The following is a 21,764-nucleotide window of genomic DNA, read 5'->3' on the forward strand; positions in this document are numbered from 1 at the left end:
CATAGTTATTATCTGAACACAATTGCTGTGTAATTTTTTTGGAGGTGTGTAACATCCACAGTAATGGCGGCTCCGCAGCCGCCTTGCCTTCCTGTTCAGGGACTTCGCCCGTGCCTCTGGCGTCTAGTATGCCGACGGACGGGTTTGTCTTTTGCACATAGGGTTGCCGTATCGCGCAGGCGCACGGAGACAGGACCTTTATGCAGGGAGGAGGCGCGTCAGCTGACCAGCCGGTCGGCTGACGTCAGAGGAGGCTCACGGTGCTCTGGATTGGTTGATTGTTGTGGGCGCGGCTGTGGGGTCTCCTCTGCTTCATAAGCCTTTACTGTTCACTCGCAACTTATCTGCTGTTGCGAATACTTATGTGCTAGCGCTCAGACCTTAGATAGTATCCGGTGTGCTTTGATCTGGGAGGAAACCAGGGATTTCACACAAGACTAGGATTATTGTTTATTGATATTCAGTGTATGACTCTAGCTACCCTCTGACTCTGCTCTTGCTTTTCGTTTCTGTACTTCTGCCTATCTGACTCTGTTGCTGAGCCCTGCCTGATATTGTACTACTCTCTTGTCTGCCAATTCTGTACTGTACCTGCCCACTTGTTACTGATCCTAGCCTGTCTGACCTTTCTACTCACCAGTAAGCCCTTGTCACTGGTGAGGTGCTCTTCTGATAGTACCCACCAGCTCCTCTGGTGAGCTTAAGTCAAATTAATCAGTTACTGTGTTCTAATAGTACCCACCAACTCCTCTGGCGAGGTTAAGCCAAACTAAGCAGTTACTGTGTTCTAATAGTACCCACCAGCTCCTCTGGTGAGGTCTAGCTAAACTATTCTGTTACTGTTGCACCAAGCACTACATACTTTGTATTCTGCCAGCTATACTTGTATTATTGGTGATACTGCGGATCACCACATAATCAGGTATAACGTCTGTATTATTGGTGATTCTGCAGATCACACATAATCAGACATCTGTGTTGCTACACCAATCGTTACAAGGTGTCTGTGCTGTCCAAGTTGTGGGGAGGCCCCAACTGCGACAGTACGACTGCTTCCTGGAACCTCTCCTTTTTAATGTTTTACCTGTGCCGTGGTACCAACACTAGGTGCCATTGTGATTATCTGAACACAATTGCTGTGTCATTTTTTTGGAGGTGTCTGTGCTGTCCAAGTTGTGGGGAGGCCCCAACTGTGGCAGTACGACTGCTTCCTGGAACCTCTACTTTTTAATGTTTTACCTGTGCCGTGGTACCAACACTAGGTGCCATAGTTAGTGATTATCTGAACACAATTGCTGTGTAATTTTTTGGGAGGTGTCTGGCCTGAAAACTGTCATGTCACAGTTGTGCAGTTGGACTTTGGACACAATGGCCTCTAATCATAAAGCATTCCTGCATGCGGTAATGCTCAAAACAGCTGACTTTACCGACCATTTAGCAAAGTGTGCATTCATAAAAGCTGTTTCCGCATGAAAATCTGACATCCCTGAGTAGTGCGGGAAATTACCGCCTTGTGCGGAGATTATCACAACACGTCACTGAAGGTTAATTCATAAAGATTAGGGTGATAAGCCAGCGGTAATGGCCGAGATAACAGGCAATCTAATGTGGGCAGACCTCCCAGGCAGCTGCAGTGAGAAGAGAGCAAAAACGGCATCCCAGAATACCAAGGCTGTGTTTTTTTAACCCCTTGGGTACCTGTTTTCAGATAAATTTCACATCAGAACGCCTGCATGTGTAACATTTCTGGAACTTCTTCTAAGCTGTGGCAATTAAATAGACTGTTTAGAAAGACTAATATACAGATTCAGAGAAGATTCAAGGCAAACAGAGGCAGTTTTAAAAAGAATGCACATGTAAAGGGTTGCTGGGGCTGCCTCCTTTATAGTAACTGTCTCTGCGCGGAGAAATGTATCAACTCAGCCAGCAAATGTAACAACTCAGCAGCACCGCCAGTTTAGTGCGGGAATTACCTGACCTATTATCGCAAGTGTAAACTTTTGTATGAATTAGCACACAAAAGTCTAAAATACCGATGCAGTGTTTTCCCTCCAAGATGTTTTTTACCGCAAATGTTGTATGAATAGAGCCCAAAGTGGGCTGCACGACCGCTGTCTGGAACCTAGTCCTGATGTTGACAGCCTTTTTTTTCGGGGGGGGGGGGGGATTTTAAGTCCCCACATAATCAATTAGTGTTCCCCTTTAAAAAAAAAACATGATGCTACATGCCTCATTTACCATAAAAAATGTTTTAGAAGCAATTTAAAGGCCTCTTCCGGTTTTGCTATCTGGATATCCAAATCCACCCGGATACCCCAGATACTGCGGTCGGATATCCGATTCGGATCGCAAAATTTTGAACTCGGATATCCGACCCGGATCGGATATCTGGGTATCCGGATCCGAATCGGATCCGGATTTTGAAAAGGGGTATCCGAGCAGCACTAATGATGGTACAGTGTTCAGCTCTGTGCTTATCAGAGAGCACAGAGAGGTGGGGAAGGGGTGGAATAAAGGAATAGAAGGGGCATGGAGAGGCAGGGAAGGACAGAATAGAGGTCGTGAAGGGGCATGGAGAGGCAATGAAATGGTGTTTCTATTGCCAGTGGGGTGTTATGCAGGAGTGCTTCTCTTTCAAAGGACCTTCAAAGGATTCCCCTTCCCCCACTAGGCTGCTGAAAAGCTCTATGTCAGTAGATTGGGGGAGGGGGGGCAAAAGAGCATAGGGCAGGTGGGGGCAGTGACCAGAGTCACACCAGGAGAGCACAGAGGCATGTTATGGAGAAAGGAACATGTCGCTATGTCTCTTTTCCCCCTAAGATCCACATTGGTTTAACTTTAACAGTAAATGGATAGATACAATTGTTTATCTTATTAGTTCATTCTAACATCAGATTTGCTTTAGCAAATACAAAGCTGGCATGAAAAAACAATAAATAGTATTAATACAAATTCTTGTGAAGCAAAAATGACGTATTACATACTGCATCTAGCAAGCTGAATGCCACAGTTAAATCTTCTTTCCTGTTTACGTTATGAACCATAGCTCTATCCTTGCAATTTGTTCCAATCTCTTATTACTGTTATTATAAGACTTATTTTTAGATGAGATGGGAGTACAGTGAGAGGGGGAGGGGATTATAAAGAGAGAGAGAGAGAAAACCTGATTACTGGAGATTGTGTATACATTCATCTTCATTCTTAAAGCGCACAGTTAAAGTAATATTCCAACTTTGTTTTCACGCAGTACAGATATTGGCCCTTATTCATTTTTTTTCAATTGTTTTCTCCCACATTTTCTCCTGGGTGATATATTTACACCGTATCAATAAAATGCAGATTAAGGCACCAGCGGGCAAAAATATTTTCACCTACTTTTTGGTAGTTTTTGTAATTGTACAGTACTGTAAAGTTATTTTTAAGAGAAGATGAAAATTATTAGTGTTAATTGCATATGTGCCCAGGGCTCATATTAAAGTGAATGGGAACCGCATTTAAAAAAAAATGAAGCAAATACTTACCTAAGAAGAGGGAAGGCTCTGGGACGTATATAGCCTTCCGTCTCCTCTCTCGGTGCCCTCTATCCTGTGCTGCCCCCCCCCCCCCCCCCCGTTTCAATCCCCCACCGAAAGGGTATTTGGAAGTCTTCGGGAGCCGTGTCCTCCCGAAGACGTGCGGCTCCATACTGCACACACATGAGCGTGCAAGAGAGCGTGCTTGCGCAGGCACAGTACAGGGCCGCCCTTCTTCAGGAGCACTCGGGCTCCCTGAAGACTTCTGAAGCCTCCTTCGGCCGGGTAAAGCAGTATTTGACTAAATTAGTCAAATACTGCTACCGGGCGAGCCAGCACTGAAACGAGGGGACCAGGAGAGGAGCTGGAAGGCTCTATAGGACCCAGAGCCTTCCCTCTCCTTGGGTAAGTATCTGTCTCATTTTTTTAAATGCGGTTCACATTCACTTTAAAGCTACTCACTGAAATCTGCAGAGGCCACAGAAGCAGAAGGAGACAATGGAGACACAGATAGAAGGAGAACTCAAGATCATTTCTCTTTTCCATGCTGTCTAATCAGAGTGAGTAAAGGGTGCCTTTTTGACAGCCTTACTGCATTTCCCAGCTACAAAAAAAACCTCCCAAAAAAAACAAGAAGAAACCTCTGGATCACTTTTGATCAGTGCAATGTGATATCAGATCTGCTGGGGGTTCATTTGCATTAAACCTGCAAGTACAAATAGAATGGGAGAAGCGTAAATCCACTCATGGGAAGAACCTTTTTTCCAGGCCTACCAGGTTTTATTAAAGTCTTTGCTATGCCCATGAATAGCTGGAGCCCTGACTATCTTCTAGTGTGATCCAGGCAAAAGTTACAGATTTTTGCTGCCTAATATCAGACAAAAGCCATAACAGGAATGCAGGATTCCCATGACCTCCAATGTGTTTTGGTGGTTTCCAGCTCACTGAGGCATACCTTTTTCTTATACATTTTCTATTTCCTGTAAATGAGGAGTGTCAGAAGATAGATGGTCATTCCTCAGTACTTTCATTGATAGCTACAAATCCGTAATTGATTTGATTCCTGTAACTGATCCATGTAAACTGTTTCTTTGCATACCAATGTAAAGTAATGTTTCTTGCAGGAGAGACTCAGAACTTTAAAGATGCTTTTGTTGGGAAAGATGTCAGTGTTATGGGATTACCATTGGCCTTCTATTCTGGAATGTACGCATATTCTGGCTGGTAAGTTAATGTTACACGGTGTACTTATATGGAACCCTACACCTGCTCCACCACTGTTTGATTTCATCACAGATGTGTGTCAGTCTCTCTGTTAGTAGAAAATATAGAAACTGTAAGCAGAAGTCCTGTTATTGTCTCACACTACCACCTAATGACATGTGGCCATAAATATACATTACAGCAATACTAATTAGAAGCAAGAAAATGAAACAAATAAGAAATAAAAAAATGCACAAATGTCTGTCAGTCTCTCTGTTAGTAGAAAATATAGAAACTGAAAGCAGAAGTCCTGTTATTGTCTCACACTACCACCTAATGACACGTGGCCATAAATATACATTACAGCGATACTAATTAGAAGCAAGGAAATGAAACAAATAAGACATTAAAAAATTTGCTCAAAGCCTTTAAATAACTTGGCTACAAAAGGGTTAAAGGTGCCCATTATTGATCCAGTTACCCAAATGATCAACCATCCTATCCAATCCGTTCGATCCAATCATTGTGAATAATGATCCATCAACGCAGATGAAAATAATCAGCAATTTGAACAAACTCAAAGAATTGTTCAGAAATTTAGATAAATGGAACGTCGATAGAACATTAATTGGCCACTGATGAGCACCATTAATGGTACCTGATCTGATTGATCAAATGGTCGACCATTTGGGAGATTGCACCATTAATGGCCATCTTTTCTCTAATCTCTCCATATTCTATCCTTTAACATTAACCCTCCTAAAAATAAGCCTTTTGCCTAACCTAAATTTCTAATCCTAGTGCCCTGTGAAACTGATTTCTGGTGCTCAGTACATGGTAGATAGCACCATCACTACACCACACTGGCCTATGGCTCCATGCTGAGCACACCCTTAGTGGCTGCAGCTCTCAATCGCTTTGAGTCCAACAGGCAGGAGCAAAGTGTTATACAAATGTTAGGATTATTATTATTGTATTATTATTATTAATATTATTGTTGCCCTTTCTCAGGTGTGATAAAGGGCAACGCCCGAAACATGTTGTGTACCTCTGTTTGCTCCAATACAGCTTTTCACTGCTAAAGCCTGTGGTCTGCCGTCTCCAAGGTTGTTCATTCTATCTGGTGCTCAGGTATACAATAGCCGATGGAATGTTGGTTATTTTATAGCCGAGTGCCGGATGTGCTGTGAAACTAATACCTGGTGCTCATTGCATGAGTGCATGGCGTCTTGGGGGTGGTGTTAAATACCATTCCCCCTCCGAGTTCTCGCAAGAGATGTAATTCGGAGTCTGGCAGCCGCCTGAGCCCCAAATTACCGATATGCGGGGCGCACTTCTGTGCACGGAGCTCAGCGCCACGTGACAAAATAACCTGATTCGCATTACATGATAGCCGAGTGTTGATGACGGCCAGTAGAAAATTTAATAGCCAGGACTTGGCTGTATAATAACCAAGCATGTGACCCCAATGTCCAATCTATACTGCTTGCAGGCACCGAAATTACCTGTTTCACCCCCATCCTTCCATCATCAGTCTTGTCTACAAGGTACAGCACCACTTGTTTTTCTTTACAGTAAACATTATCCTTTAATTTTGCGGTTTGGAGGAAAATAAAAATGCATAACGTTGTTTGACATTGACCTTGCAGTACATGTCCACCTTCATAGAGTGAATCACAACTTCAACCTGAGAACAGTTGTTTAATAGATATTCTTATAAATAGGGCATGAGTGAAATGGACAGATTTAGCAAGATATTTTTTCCAGAACTATTTAGGATGCAAATCTTCTGAGATTCTTTTCTTTATTCTGGCTGCATACTCTTTAAATCAAGTGAACTGATGGTTGGAACCAGCTATCAAGCTGTCTGCTGTCGTATAATGTAATCTGTCAGCTGCTTAACACACCGTTTCTTAATAACATAGCAAAATGTAACAAATTTGTTTTCAGATGTGATGGATTTGATGCCACATCTACAGGCAACACAAGGTTAACAGCACTTGTTAGAAAAATAACAGGAGGAGGTACAAATATAAAATCACATTAAAATATGTCATTAAGTATGTGACTTCCCGAGCTTTTCTGCTACTTAATAGTGTGTAATTATCCTCTTACAACTTGAAAAGAGGGAAAGGACTTGACGGTATGTGAATGTGTGACAGAGGCACACCACCAGCCTGTGACAGCTTGATGACTGGAACAGCAGACAAGCAGCATTACACAAAAATAGGGAGATCGGAGGCATGTTCAAATTTACAGTTCAGAGGGGGGAGGTTTGAAAAGAACTTGTTTGCTGACTAGGGCCATATTTCTGAATATGACACAGGATTTCAGGACTAATAATGAGACTTTTTTTTAAATTCTCTTTATTAAGCCAATCAACATTTTTGCATTCATGATTTTTTTTTTTTACTTTTATACATAATATGCATTATATTTGAAGCACTCAAGGTTAGCAATGATTACTGAATTGAACATCTTTGTGTCTCATTCTCTGTAATTTTATCTCTGTATCATGGGCCATACCTAGAGATCAGTGGGCCGCCTGGCAGAACTCATCTGGCTAGGCTCACAAACCTCCACTCACCCTCCCAAGGTCAAAACTCTGGCCAGGCCCCAGCCAAATGCTTTTACCTCCCGCTCCTCCCCTTGCCAATTTAGCGGAGTGTGGCAGCGTAGCGTGATACATTACCGGCTTCCAGAAGAGCGACACATCCTCCTCAATTCTCTCTTCAGCCACACTGCTGTCTATTTGTTTGTGGCTCTCATCCCTGCATGTCATGTGGGACCTGCATGCAGATAGGCAGTGGTGCGGCTAAAGAGAGAAGTGAGGAAGACGTGTTGCTATGCTGGAAGCCTGTAATGTATCACACTTTACTGCCGTACTCTGCCCTTAAAGGAAACGTCAGGCATAGCAAGCTATCCCCTGATTTACTCACCCGGGGCTTCCTACAGCCCCTTGCAGCCGACATGTCCCTCCCTCGTCGCAGCTCCTCTCCGAGCCACCTGCCCAGGGTCCCTGCCGAGGCAGAAAACCTCCTCTGAGGTTGTCCTCTACTGCACCTGCATGAGCCCCACTGTCAATCACTCGCACATGGGCTAGAGTGTTCTGCGCAGAAAACCTCATTGTGTGTACCAGGCATTACACTTCCATTACACACAATGCTTAGTTGTATGTTCACATACTGACTTAAAGGAATACTTAAGTCTCCTAAAACAAATGACTTTTACTCTCCCGGGGCTCCCCTCAGCCCCCTGAAGCGCCTGGACTCGCCACGTCCGGTTTGGCCGTCACAGGCCGACAAGCTGGGAACGTTCCCGGCCGCAATAGCGCCCTCTATAATGCTATTGCGGCCGGGAACGCGGCTATACCGGAAGTGGCCGCCGGCGAGTCCAGGCGCATCGGAGGGACACGCGAGGGCACCGTTCAGCTGCAGGGGGCTGAGGGGAGCCCCGGGTGAGTAAAAGTCATTTTTTTTAGGAGACTTAAGTATTCCTTTAAAGCACACCTGACCTGTCACAAAGCTATCAAAGCTAAGCACAGAGGTATGTTCATGGTGGATCCATATCTCTCTGTGCAATATCCATCTCTCTCCTTAGTCCATCCAATCCCTATAATCACTCTTCAAAATATACGATTTTTGTCTAAGTTAAATTTATAAACAGGAAAAGCCTGCGGCAATGTCCCCTCCTATCACCCTCCCTTTCCCTCCTCTTCAGCACCCATTCCCTCCCCTTAAAAGGAAGAACTGGGAGAATGATAAGAGGGGACATCAGCGCAAGCCTGCCTCTTCCTGTCTAAAAATATGACTAAAGCTAAAAGTCAATTTTTTCAAGGAGTGATTACTGGAACTGACGGAATGAGGAGAGGAATGGACAACATGCAAAAGTATGAAGATCCAGCATCTTTTGATAAAGTTATAAATGTTTATTCAAATTTACCAACTCATAGAAGAGGGTGGTGAAGGGTAATGAACTTTCACTGCTGCCTGGGGAAGAAAAATGTATCTTACTATATAAATAACACTGGGAGGGTGCGTGTGTTATTTAAACTATGGTTTTAGTTTAGTTTTTTATTCTTCTGCTAGATTGTATAGTTCTTTTGGGAGCTCCTTTAATTACACTCCAAAGTTGTCTTTGTTTATGGAAAATTGGAAATATATTTGGTTGGAATTATCTTCCTTGCTGTAAGGAAACTCTTCTTTAATTAAATTCTTATTCAACTTGATTTCATTAATCCTTAATTATGAAATTTCACTAAACTCATTTCTTGCCATTTCTTGACATAAAAAAGACAAACAATATGCACAGTTCACTTTACACATTTTTTTACACCTTTCCTAAGGGAGTATGTGGGGTTTTTTTTAATGTGGTGATTGCATCCATGTCAAATAGCTCAAACTTTTGAATTCTACCTTCTGTAGAACTCTACTCTGCAATCAAAGGATTTGATCTGATAGGTTCAGAGAGGGCTTTCATTACTTGTATGATAAAAAGTGAAGAGTGCAATTTTATATATTGGCATTTTTAGAGACCATCCCTAAAGTAGCAGTCACAGCTCCAGGGTCTGTGTAAAGGTGTAGAAGCAAAAAGTGTGCCAGGGGAATAAGGTCACTATTGTAGAAGGACCTGCTAGTAGAATATCAGTAAAATTACCAATATTCTACAATTGGGCGCTGGCTAAAACCGATAGCAGAATACCTGTAATTTTACCGGTATCCCACTATGCCTCTACCTAATCTTCCTCTCACACTAACCCTCTCCCTACCTACTCCTAACACTAACCTACCCCTATTTACTCCTAACACTAACCTGCCCTCACTCCCACATTAGAGATGGCCCGAACTGTTCGCCGGCAAACGCGAACCGGCAAACTTCCGGGGTTCGCGATCGCGGAGAACTGCAAACTTTTCCGGAAGTTCGATTCACCCTATAGTGCATCATTAGGGTCAACTTTGACCCTCTACATCACAGTCAGCAGGCACATTGTAGCCAATCAGGCTACACTCCCTCCTGGAGCCCCACCCCATCTTATAAAAGGCAGGCAGCGTCAGGCATTGTGCCTGCAGTAATTATAGAAGAGAGAGCTGCTGCTGCTGCTGCAGAGAGATTTATAGGGAAAGCTTAGTTAGGCTCTTGAAGGCTTGTTAGCTTGCTGCTTACTGATTCTTATTGCTAAAAAAGCACCCCACAACAGCTCTTTTGAGAGCTAATCTTGTTCTTGTGATCTATTTTTTTGTTTGTGTGTCCCACAGACACTTGTGTTGCATAGACAGCCTTGGTATTTCCTGCTGTGCCACTGCCAGGGCCGGATTTGTACTTTGTACTGCCCAAGGCCTACTACCTCCAGCCGCCCCATGACAACAGCGGGGTTAAGGTAGCATTTAATACAATTCTCTCAATGATTGATAGTCCAATTCAATGTTAATAGCGATCAAAAAAACAATCATTCAGGACCACAAATGGAAACAAAGCTGCTATTCAATTTAACAAGATTGACAAAGTTGTTCCATTAATTTTCCCATGAATCTGATCAAATTCCTTTTCCATTAGTGGTTTCGAATGATCATTTTTGATGAATATTATCTGGAGAATTGTATCGTTAACGGCCACGGATAGGGTTATCGGACATAGGAAAGGGAAGAAGATAGAAATTGTGCAGGATCAGGATATTACGGTATGGAATTGATGAAAAAAACCTTTAGGGGAAATTAATAGCTAGAGCTTTTGGCAATTTAGGGTGAGGCTAGTAAATTTGAGAATAGGGTTATGGGAAAAGGGATAACATTAAGTATTAGGTTAGGGTTACTGATTAAAAGATTATAGTGATTAAACTGACTGAGGATGGTCAGCGACACAACTATGTACTCTGTAATGTGCTGAAGAACATGTCAACACTATATAAATACATACTAATAATATGGGAGGACACCAGACTATGGTAGGATTAGATAGTGAGCTCCTGTGAGATCAGTCATTGACATGACTATGTACTCTGTAATGTGCTGCAGATGTCAGTGCTATATAAATACATAATAATAATATGGTAGGAATTTAGACTATAACTATGGTAGGATTAGATTGTGAGCTCCTCTGAGGACAGTCAGTGACATGACTATGTACTCTGTAATGTGCTGCAGGAGATGTCAGTGCTATATAAATACATAATAATAATATGGTAGGACATTAGACTATGACTATGGTAGGATTAGAGTGTGAGCTCCTCTGAGGACAGTCAGTGACATGACTATGTATTCTGTAATGTGCTGCAGAAGATGTCAGTGCTATATAAATACATAATAATAATATGGTAGGACATTAGACTATGACTATGGCAGGATTAGAGTGTGAGCTCCTCTGAGGACAGTCAGTGACATGACTATGTATTCTGTAATGTGCTGCAGAAGATGTCAGTGCTATATAAATACATAATAATAATATGGTAGGACATTAGACTATGACTATGGCAGGATTAGATTGTGAGCTCCTCTGAGGACAGTCAGTGACATGACTATGTACTCTGTAATGTGCTGCAGAAGATGTCAGTGCTATATAAATACATAATAATAATAATATGGTAGGACATTAGACTATGACTATGGCAGGATTAGATTGTGAGCTCCTCTGAGGACAGTCAGTGACATGACTATGTACTCTGTAATGTGCTGCAGAAGATGGCTTAACCCCCGCCCCTCAGTGAGAGAGAGGAGAGGCAGGGCGCTCTTTTCTCTGTGCACTACCACGCACGCAGGATAAAGGATAGACTGGAGGACAGTGCGGCAGCAGACAGCTCAACAGCTGATCTGCTGCCTGTGTGCGACACCCGCCCCAGCTCTATTGTCGGCAGGTTTCCGCCCTTAGGAACCGGCCTAGGTGGCCTGTGCGGAAATCCGGCCATGGCCACTGCCAGGCCCAGCACATTCAGAGACTACCTGTGTGTGTGACAGGCAGCTACACATTTGTAATCCCAATCACTGCACCTGTTCACGGTTCAGTGCACGTACCTACCTATACCTACATGAGCGCACGCATTGGTAATACCACCAGTCATTGCACCTGTTCAGGGTACCTGCCTGTGTGTGTGTGACAGGCAGCTGCACATTTTTAATCCGAATCACTGCACCTATTCACTGTTCAGTGCACCTACCTACCTATACCTACGTGAGCGCACGCATTGTTAATACCACCAGTCATTGCACCTGTTCAGGGTACTTGTGTGTGTGTATGTGACAGGCAGCTGCATATTAGTAATCCCAATCACTGCACCTGTTCACTGTTCAGTGCACCTACCTACCTATACCTACGTGAGCGCACGCATTGTTAATACCACCAGTCATTGCACCTGTTCAGGGTACCTGTGTGTGTGTGACAGGCAGCTGCACATTTGTAATCCCAATCACTGCACCTGTTCACTGTTCAGTGCACCTACCTACCTACCTACCTGAGCGCACGCATTGTTAATACCACCAGTCATTGCACCTGTTCACGGTACCTGTGTGTGTGTAACAGGTGCACATTTGTAATTCCAATCACTGCAGTGCATACCTGTAACCTGTTCAGTGCACCTACGTGAGTGCAAGCAGTGTAATATACCACCAGTCATTGCAGCTGTTCATGGTACCTGTGTGTGACAGCTGCACATTTGTAATACCAATCCCTGCATACCTGTTCACTGCACCTGTGTGACCGCACGCTGTTTAGTATACCTGTCCATGCATACCTGTTAACTGCACCTGTGTGACAGCTGCACATTGTATTGTAATACCAGTCCGTGCATACCTGTTCACTGCACCTGTGTGACAGCTGCACATTGTATTGTAATACCAGTCACTGCTACCTTTCACTGCACCTGTGTGACTGCACATTGTATTAGTCAAGTCAGTGCATACCTTTCACTTTTTCCCCCCGATATGGACAAAACAGGTAGAGGCAGAGGCAGGGGCAGACCCAGAGGCAGGCCACCCGGCAGGTCTGTTTAAGGTCGTGCTGACATGATTTTGTGTGGCCCTGGCCCAAAGTACAGTGCTCAGAAGAAGGCACGTCCCATCAACTCCCAAGATTGTCAGGACGTGGTTGACTATTTAACACAGAACACCTCATCTTCCACATTCACCAGCGCTACTCCAAGTACCACATCCGCTGGATTTGACACTTTTCAGGAGTTATTTGGTGGGGAAATCACTGATTCACAACCATTATTGTTACAACCAGATGAAGGTGCTAAGCAAGTTACACCACCTCATATGTCTGAGTTAGGCGATACTATGGACGTAAGTGTGAGGAGGAGGATGATGAAGTACCTGCTGTTGGTGCAGTTTTGGAGGTGTCTGATACAAGCGAAGCTTTTTCAGGATGATTATGATGATGATACTGCCATGGATGCCACGTGGGATCCTAACAGACACGATGACCAAGGGGACAGTTCAGAGGGGGAGTCAGAGAGGAGTAGGAGGAGACGAGTTGCTGACAGAAGCAGGGGGAGCTCGTTGTCAGTAACAGCTGGTGGCAGTTTCCAGCGCCATGTATCGTCACCTATGTACAGCCAGCCAACATGCCCTTCAAAGTCAGCCGCTGACGCCACCATAGTGCCCACACCCAGGGTGGCTCAGCGGTGTGGACATTTTCTAGTGTGTATGCCAAATATCAGAGCAATGCCATCTGTACTCTCTGCCACCAAAAATTGAGCCATGAAAAGGCCAACACCCACGTAGCGACAACTGCCTCATGAAGGCACATGCAGAAAAGGCACAAACTGCAATGGGAAGACCACCTGAGGAAAAGCAGCACGCAAAAGCAAAGCCAACCTCCTTCTTCTCTTCCTCCTTCAGGTGCATCATCTTCAGCTGCTTTCTCCCTTGCACCTTCACAATCACAGCCTCCCTCCTCCACTCCGCCTCTCACCTTGAGCAGTTCCTGCTCCTCTGCCCACAGCAGCAGTCAGGTGACCGTGAGGGCAATCTTGGAGTGGAAGAAGCCAATGTCTGCCATTCACCCCCTTGCCCGGCGTCTGACAGCTGGCTTGGCGGAATTGTTATCCCGCCAACTGTTACCATACCAGCTGGTGGATTCTGAGGCCTTCTGAAAATGTGTGGCCATTGGGACACTGCAGTGGAAGATACCAGGCCGCAATTATTTCTCCAAAAAGGCGATACCCAAACTGTACCATAAAGTTGAGAGGCAAGTGGTGTCATCTCTGGCACACAGTGTTGGGTCAAGGGTCCATCTGACCATGCATGCATGGTCCGCCAAGCATGGTCAGGGCAGGTACCTTACTCACACAGCCCATTGGGTAAACCTGGTGACTGCTGGCAAGCAGGGAGTACGCGGCTGTGCAGCGAACCTAGTGACACCTCCACGGCATGCAGGCAGGCCTGCTGCCACCTCCTCTCCTCCTGCTACATCCTCTTTGCTGTCGTCCTCCTCTTTGGCTGAGTGGAAGTTCAACTCAACTGGTGCTGTGATCTCCTCTCCAGCTACACAGCCCCAGCTCCCCATGGTCTATGCTGCATACCAGGTACGATGGTGTCAAGCCATCTTAGACATGTCTTGCCTCAAAGCGGAGAGTCACACTGGAGCAGCTCTCCTGGATGCTCTGAACAAACAGGTGGATCAGTGGCTGACCCCGCACCAGCAATCTCATTTTGGCTTTGAATTTTGGAAAGTTGACACATGTACCCTGCATGGCACATGTGCTCATAATTCAGAGATTTGTGTCTAAGTACCCAGGCTTACAGGATGTCCTAAAGCAGTCCAGGAAGGTGTTTGGGCATTTCAGGCGGTCTTACACAGCCATAGCACGCTTTGCCGATGTTCAGCAGAGAAACAAATTGTCGGTGAGATGATTGATTTGCGATAGCCCGACTCGCTGGAATTCAACCCTCCTGATGTTCGACCGCCTGCTACAACAGGAGAAAGCCGTCAAACAGTATCTCTACAACTACAGTCAAAGGACACAGTCTGGGGAGATGGGGATGTTCTGGCCGAAGTAATGGACACTGATATGAAATGCCTGCAGGCTCATGCGGCCGTTTGAGGAGGTGACAAACCTGGTGAGTCACAGTGAAGGCGCCATCAGCGACTTGATCCCATATGCCTTCTTCCTGGAGCGGGCCGTGCGTAGAGTGGTGGATCAAGCTGTGGATGAGCGTGAACAGGAACACGAATGGTGGTGGATCAAGCTGTGGAGGAGCGTGAACAGGAACACGAATGGGAGGAAGAGTTATGGGATCAATTCTCCGCAGAAGCAGATGATTCCTCAACACCTGCGGCAGCACAGAGGGGGGAGGAGGAGGAAGAGTCATTTGGGGAAGAGGAGTCAGATGATGAGGAAGGTGTTGTTTTGGAGGAGGAGGATGAGGCAGAAGAAAAACCGCAGCAGGTGTCGCAGGGGGCTTGTGCTGCTCAACTTTCCCATGGTATTCTTCATGGCTGGGGGGAGGAGGAGAACTTAGCTGCCATCACTGGAGGAAGAGCAAGAGGAGATGAGTAGTACCAGGGCCGGGCCGAGGCATAGGCTGGAGAGGCTCCAGCCTCAGGGCGCAGTGTTGGAGGGGGCGCAGAATTCATTCAGCTGTCATTCCTAATTGTGTTTGAAGCAGAAAGAAATAAGAAAAGGGGATACATAGCAGTGACTGCAAGCCAGATAACTAGATATTAAGGTGTTGGGGAGGTTGTGGGCCCTGTGGCGCCCCTTAGTCTAATTGCAATTAGTGTGTGACAGCTGGGGTGGCAGGGATGGAGGGGCGCACTTTGGTGTCTCAGCCTTGGGTGCTGGAGGACCTTGTCCCGGCTCTGAGTAGTACGTCTGCATCCAACTTTGTGCAGATGGCATCTTTCATGGGTGGCCACGCTACTAGACCCTCGGTATAGGCACAAAGTGCCGGAGATGTTTCCAAATCACCAGAAGGCAGAAAGGATGCAGCACTTGCAGAACAAGCTGGCAACTATGCTTTACAATGCGTTTAAGGGTGATGTCACAGCAGAACGCAATAAAGGTACCACTGGCAGTAATCTTTCTCCCATGTCCACGCAGGCAAGGACAGGAGACTCCAGCGATCTCACGGTGATATCGGACATGCGGACATTCTTTAGTCCAACGCCTCACCTTTGCGCTTCCAGGACCACCCTCCACCAACCCCTGACAGGGGCCAATACCCCTGACACGCTGATGGGCCCGTTTGGCCAGCTTATCCGGTGAGTCTTTCCATGAAGGGGGGTGGCTTTGTGTGCCTTTCCCCCATATACAAGTGCAAGGTGTCTAGTGCTGAGGATACTGAACTTTTGAGCGCTTTACCCACACACCAACAAACCACACTTAGGGCTTGATTCACAAAGCCGTGCAAATGGGTTAGAGCGCGCAAAGTGCCGCAATTTGCGCGATCGTGGACTTTTGCGCACGCAATTTGCCGTGATTCGTGCGAATCACGGCAAATTGCGCGTCCGTGATCACGCGAATTGCGGCACTTTGCGTGCGCAAAAGTCCACGAATGGCACTTCACGTGCTAACTGTTTAGCACATCCGTGCTAAATAGTTTGCACGGCTTTGTGAATCAAGCCCTTAGCATTGACCCTAGCAACAAACCTGCCCAGTGGGCGTAGATCAAGTCGCAATTAACATCAGGGGCAAAGTGCAAAAGTAAACAAAGTTCACTTTAATGACATATACATATATAACTGCACACAAATAACATTTAATTGTTGAAAAAAACAAGAATCATAACATACATTTGTTGTACTGTATTTCCACTATGTGTATTTGATTATACTTCTTATGTGACCTACAACTACCACACATGTATGTTATGTTTTTTTTTGTTTGTTTGTTTCTTACTTTGTACAGCACCACGGAATATGTTGGCGCTTTATAAATTAATAATAATAATAAAAATATTTCCTTCAGTTCTTCTAGGCAAGTATGTCCCTGCATCCAATGACTAAATTTAATAGCCATAAAGGTTTTAAGGCCTTTCCTTAGCCTGAAAAGCTCAATAGTGCCATTTAGATAAAACATAACATTTACTTAGTTAAAATACGAATTAACATTTACTTAGTTAAAAAGTTTAACATTTGGCAGAAAGATTATCACATTTCAGTTGTCTGTTCCTTTGTTCTACACTCCTGAAATCAAGAAGGTCTGTTCTAATTAATGCCTCGTGGGCAGAGTATAAGGTGAGCCCACCACTATCCCCCATATTGTTACTTTGGAAAAATTCCAGTAGTTCATCTTTTATCTGAGCTCTGTACGTAGGGGGAAGTAGGATACAGTTGTTTATGCTCCAGGCATTCCCCAGAGTTAGAGTGCTATCTTGCTTATTTTTCTGAGTAACTGGAACACAATCTGACCATGTTTTTGGCCCCATTTATGCAGATATGACTTTAAACGGTTGTGTTTTGTCCATTGAATAATATCAAATTAGAAAATAGGAACCATGACTTTGTCAGAAGAATATAAAGTCCTGTTTATTTCCATGCTGCACTGCAATGAATCATATAATTCTGCATTGAATATATTATTAAGCTAATGATTAGTATTTTTTTTTTTTTTATAGAGTATCACATTTTTGGCCATTTATAATATTTTAGCCACCATATTCTAAAGAAGATCATCAAAAGATTGTTTTTGGCAACATGGGTTTTGTTTATGGCTAGAGATGGCCCGAACGGTTCGCCGGAGAACTTGTTTGAGCAAACTTAGCTGGTTCGAGTTCGCGATGAACCACGAACACTTAGCGAGTTTGACCCGCCCCCTTCTACATCACAGTCAGCGGACACATGGCAGCCAATCAGGCTGCACTCCCTCCTGGAGCCCTTCCCCCCTTATAAAAGGCAGCAGCCTCATCGGCAATGTTCTCACTCTGTGTGCTGCTGTGTATCAGTGAGAGAAGGGAGAGACATTGGAGAGATAGGGAAAGCAATAGTTAGGAGGTCTGTTAGCTTGCTCCTTGCTGATATTTGTTGATGAAAAGCACTCCAAAACTGCTCTTTTGAGAGCTAAATGTTTTTCTGATGGGTTTTTTTTTGTGTGTGTGCCACTGACACTGCATATACAGCCCTGTCTGTCACAGCTGGCCCATGCTAATTGTTGTACTGTGCCAGGCCCAGCACATTCAGTGCATACCTTTCACTACCTCTGTGTGACTGCACTTTGAATTATACCACCAGCAGTCAGGTCAAAAAAGTGTTACAGTGGTGTGAAAAACTATTTGCCCCCTTCCTGATTTCTTATTCTTTTGCATGTTTGTCACACTTAAATGTTTCTGCTCATCAAAAACCGTTAACTATTAGTCAAAGATGACCTAATTGAACACAAAATGCAGTTTTAAATGATGGTTTTTATTATTTAGTGAGAAAAAAAAACTCCAAATCTACATGGCTCTGTGTGAAAAAGTGATTGCCCCCCTTGTTAAAAAATAACTTAAAGGTGGTTTATTACACCTGAGTTCAATTTCTGTAGTCACCCCCAGGCCTGATTACTGACACACCTGTTTCAATCAAGAAATCACTTAAATAGGAGCTATCTGACACAGAGAAGTAGACCAAAAGCACCTCAAAAGCTAGACATCATGCCAAGATCCAAAGAAATTTAGGAACAAATGAGAACAAAAGTACTGTAATTGAGATCTAAAAGTCTGGTAAAGGTTATAAAGCCATTTCTAAAGCTTTGGGACTCCAGAAAACCACAGTGAGAGCCATTATCCACAAATGGCAAACACATGGAACAGTGATGAACCATCCCAGGAGTGGCCGGCCGACCAAAATTACCCCAAGAGCGCAGAGAAAACTCATCCGAGAGGCCACAAAAGACCCCAGGACAACATCTAAAGAACTGCAGGCCTCACTTGCCTCAATTAAGGTCAGTGTTCACGACTCCACCATAAAAAAGAGACTGGGCAAAAATGGCCTGCATGGAAGATATCCAAGGCGCAAACCACTTTTAAGCAAAAAGAACATTAAGGCTCGTCTCAATTTTGCTAAAAAAACATCTCAATGATTGCCAAGACTTTTGGGAAAATACCTTGTGGACCGACGAGACAAAAGTTGAACTTTTTGGAAGGTGCGTGTCCCGTTACATCTGGCGTAGAAGTAACACAGCATTTCAGCAGAAGAACATCATACCAACAGTAAAATATGGTGGTGGTAGTGTGATGGTCTGGGGTTGTTTTGCTGCTTCAGGACCTGGAAGGCATGCTGTGATAGATGGAACCATGAATTCTACTGTCTGCCAAAAAATCCTGAAGGAGAATGTCCGGCCATCTGTTCGTCAACTCAAGCTGAAGCGATCTTGGGTGCTGCAGCAGGACAATGACCCAAAACACACCAGCAAATTCACCTCTGAATGGCTGAAGAAAAACAAAATGAAGACTTTGGAGTGGCCTAGTCAAAGTCCTGACCTGAATCCTATTGAGATGTTGTGGCATGACCTTAAAAAGGTGGTTCATGCTAGAAAACCCTCAAATAAAGCTGAATTACAACAATTCTGCAAAGATAAGTGGGCCAAAATTCCTCCAGAGCGCTGTAAAAGACTCGTTGCAAGTTATCGCAAATGCTTGATTGCAGTTATTGCTGCTAAGGGTGGCCCAACCAGTTATTAGGTTCAGGGGGCAATTTCTTTTTCACACAGGGCCATGTAGGTTTTGAGTTTTTTTTCTCACTAAATAATAAAAACCATCATTTAAAACTGCATTTTGTGTTCAATTAGGTTATCTTTGACTGATAGTTAACGGTTTTTGATGAGCAGAAACATTTAAGAGTGACAAACATGCAAAATAATAAGAAATCAGGAAGGGGGCAAATAGTTTTTCACACCACTGTAAGTATCTCACCTTTATCAAAATGAATGAGGCATGGATACCGGAGGGCTACTGCCTGCCCGAAGACTAAGTCAGTCCCCACACACAGCATCTCTGCCTGCACGCCGTGTGACTGCCTGCCCCAAGACTAAGTAATTCCCCACACAGCATCTCTGTCTGCCGGCCGCTGCTGCCTGCCCCAAGACTAAGTCAGTCTCCACACAGCATCTCTGCCTGCAGGCCAATTGAATGCCTTCTCCGCCACCATCAACAGGGTCCAGGACTCCAGATGGATTCCTGAATTTGTATGGCCTCTACTGCTAGCAGCGGCTGCTACCAAACATAATAATAATTTTTCTGGTGCGTGTACATGCCTAATTTTTCTGGCTGCACTGCAGCTGCAACAACAAAACAAAAGGCATGTACATGTGTCAATTCCCCTTCGTGATCATTACCTTGCCACGATTAAGGGGCTTGCGTATCACAATGAAGCAATGACCGGCTATATGAGTGTGCTAGGGGGGCAAACCTGACCCAAGATAATAAGGTTGTTGCTTCATTGTGGACAGTTGTTCTGTCATTGAGCTACCTTAGCCCGACCATATGGGCTTGAAAACTGCCATCGCTTGCCCTCTCACCATGATGCGCACCAGTCCAGCACGGCAATCACTACACAAACAGCTGTTTGCGGTGCGTTACACAGTAAGTTTGGTCTGTCAGTGTGAAGCAGTACACTACTTACACTAACTGCTGATCCATATATACACACGCAAGATGTTTTCAAGCACTTTAGACCTCCAATTTAGCAATGCAATGTGATTTCTGCCTTTTAGGGATTACAACCCTGCTGTGGATCAAATCCATAATTTTCCCTGGGACTTTTGGCATGGATCCCACTCCGCCATGCCCCCTCCAGGTGTTAGAACCCTTGAAACACCTTTTCCATCACTTTTGTGGTCAGAAACAGTGTTTGTAGTTTTTCAAGTTGCCTGCCCATTGAAATGTATTGCGGTTCGAAAAGTTTGCAGGTTCGCAAACATTTTTGGAAGTTCAAGTTCAAGGTTTGTGAACCGAAAATTGGAGGTTTGAGCCATCTATATTTATGACATGCAAGTTAACAATGGTATACTTGATGTTAATCATTTTACAAGATGTAACAAAGTATCTTCCCTTTGGGGTCAGCTTCTACTCTAAGCAAAATGGAGGCAATCCCATTGGAAAATGCTGTACAGACATCTCTTTTCTTCTTAGTAAAGGCCCTGTGAAATGTAATCAGTTATTTGCGGTGTTTAAATTTTAACATTTTGTCATGAAACAAATATGTTGTCTTGGATACATACAGTAGTATATCAGAATTAGAGGCAATAGTTTCTTGTGAGAGAAAGAATCTCCTTTTAGAGGTATTAAGTCATCTACCATAGGGGGAAAAGATTATTAAAAGGCACTAGTGACAATAGATTACCATAGCCGTAAAGAAGGAATTCAAATGGCTATCTTATAGGAAGCAGGTAGGGGTCAAAATATCCTATTTTATACCATAATGTAGTGCCTAATGAAAATGGGAAGAGGATAAGGATAAAATCTTGAATGTCTGTTTTCATTTTTTTTTACTGTATTTATTCTGTATTTAGATAGTGTTGATATATTCTCTAGCACTATACAGAGTAAATAGTCTTAGTTCTAGTACCTCTATATAGAGACTCCTGTTATAGTGCGGCCTTAAAAATAGTAGATGGAGCATGTGGTAAGTATACCCTCAGCCCATCATGTGTGGTAAGTATACACTCAGCTATGCATCATTTGTTCTCATGCTATACTGTGGGCCAGATTTATCAAAGCATTACCGACAGTTTTTTCTTCTAAAACTGTTCTAACCAGCAGAAGAATAGTTCTGCATGATAGTAAGAAACTTCCTAAAGCCTATGTAATAGTGGCAGTTTAGCGTGGATTTCTAAAGCTGCACTACAGTTAAGAAAAGTGCAAATCCATTCCTTAACTGCTGCAGATTAAGAAGTACTCATTAGCAGTTATACAGATAATGCAGGATAGATGTGATTTGTGAAGGGCTCCTCCCCCCTCACTCAGAGCTTGCTGACAGCAGGTGTGTTGGTTACCTCAGCAACAGCAATTCCCCCTCACACACTGCACTGCCTGAGAAACCTTCCTAGCTCCATCTATTCCTTACAGTTTAAGAAGGAATCTGCACTATTTAGTGATTTCTTACGATGTCTGAGACAATTCTGCAAGGATTTCTAAAAAC

The 21,764-nt window shown here is 44.1% G+C and overlaps 1 protein-coding gene across 1 annotated transcript in view; it reads left to right on the forward strand.

Annotated features, from left to right (window-relative positions):
• The window catches only part of SLC7A11 (solute carrier family 7 member 11), a 414,966-nt gene that overhangs the window by 176,335 nt on the left and 216,867 nt on the right, over positions 1 to 21,764 (forward strand). The window contains exon 5 of the mRNA XM_068279755.1: positions 4,637 to 4,736. Within this exon, the coding sequence (XP_068135856.1) occupies positions 4,637 to 4,736 (100 nt within the window). The remainder of the gene's footprint in view (positions 1 to 4,636; positions 4,737 to 21,764) is intronic.

The sequence above is a fragment of the Hyperolius riggenbachi genome, chromosome 1, assembly GCF_040937935.1.
Source record: "Hyperolius riggenbachi isolate aHypRig1 chromosome 1, aHypRig1.pri, whole genome shotgun sequence".
Taxonomy (NCBI): Eukaryota; Metazoa; Chordata; class Amphibia; order Anura; family Hyperoliidae; genus Hyperolius; species Hyperolius riggenbachi.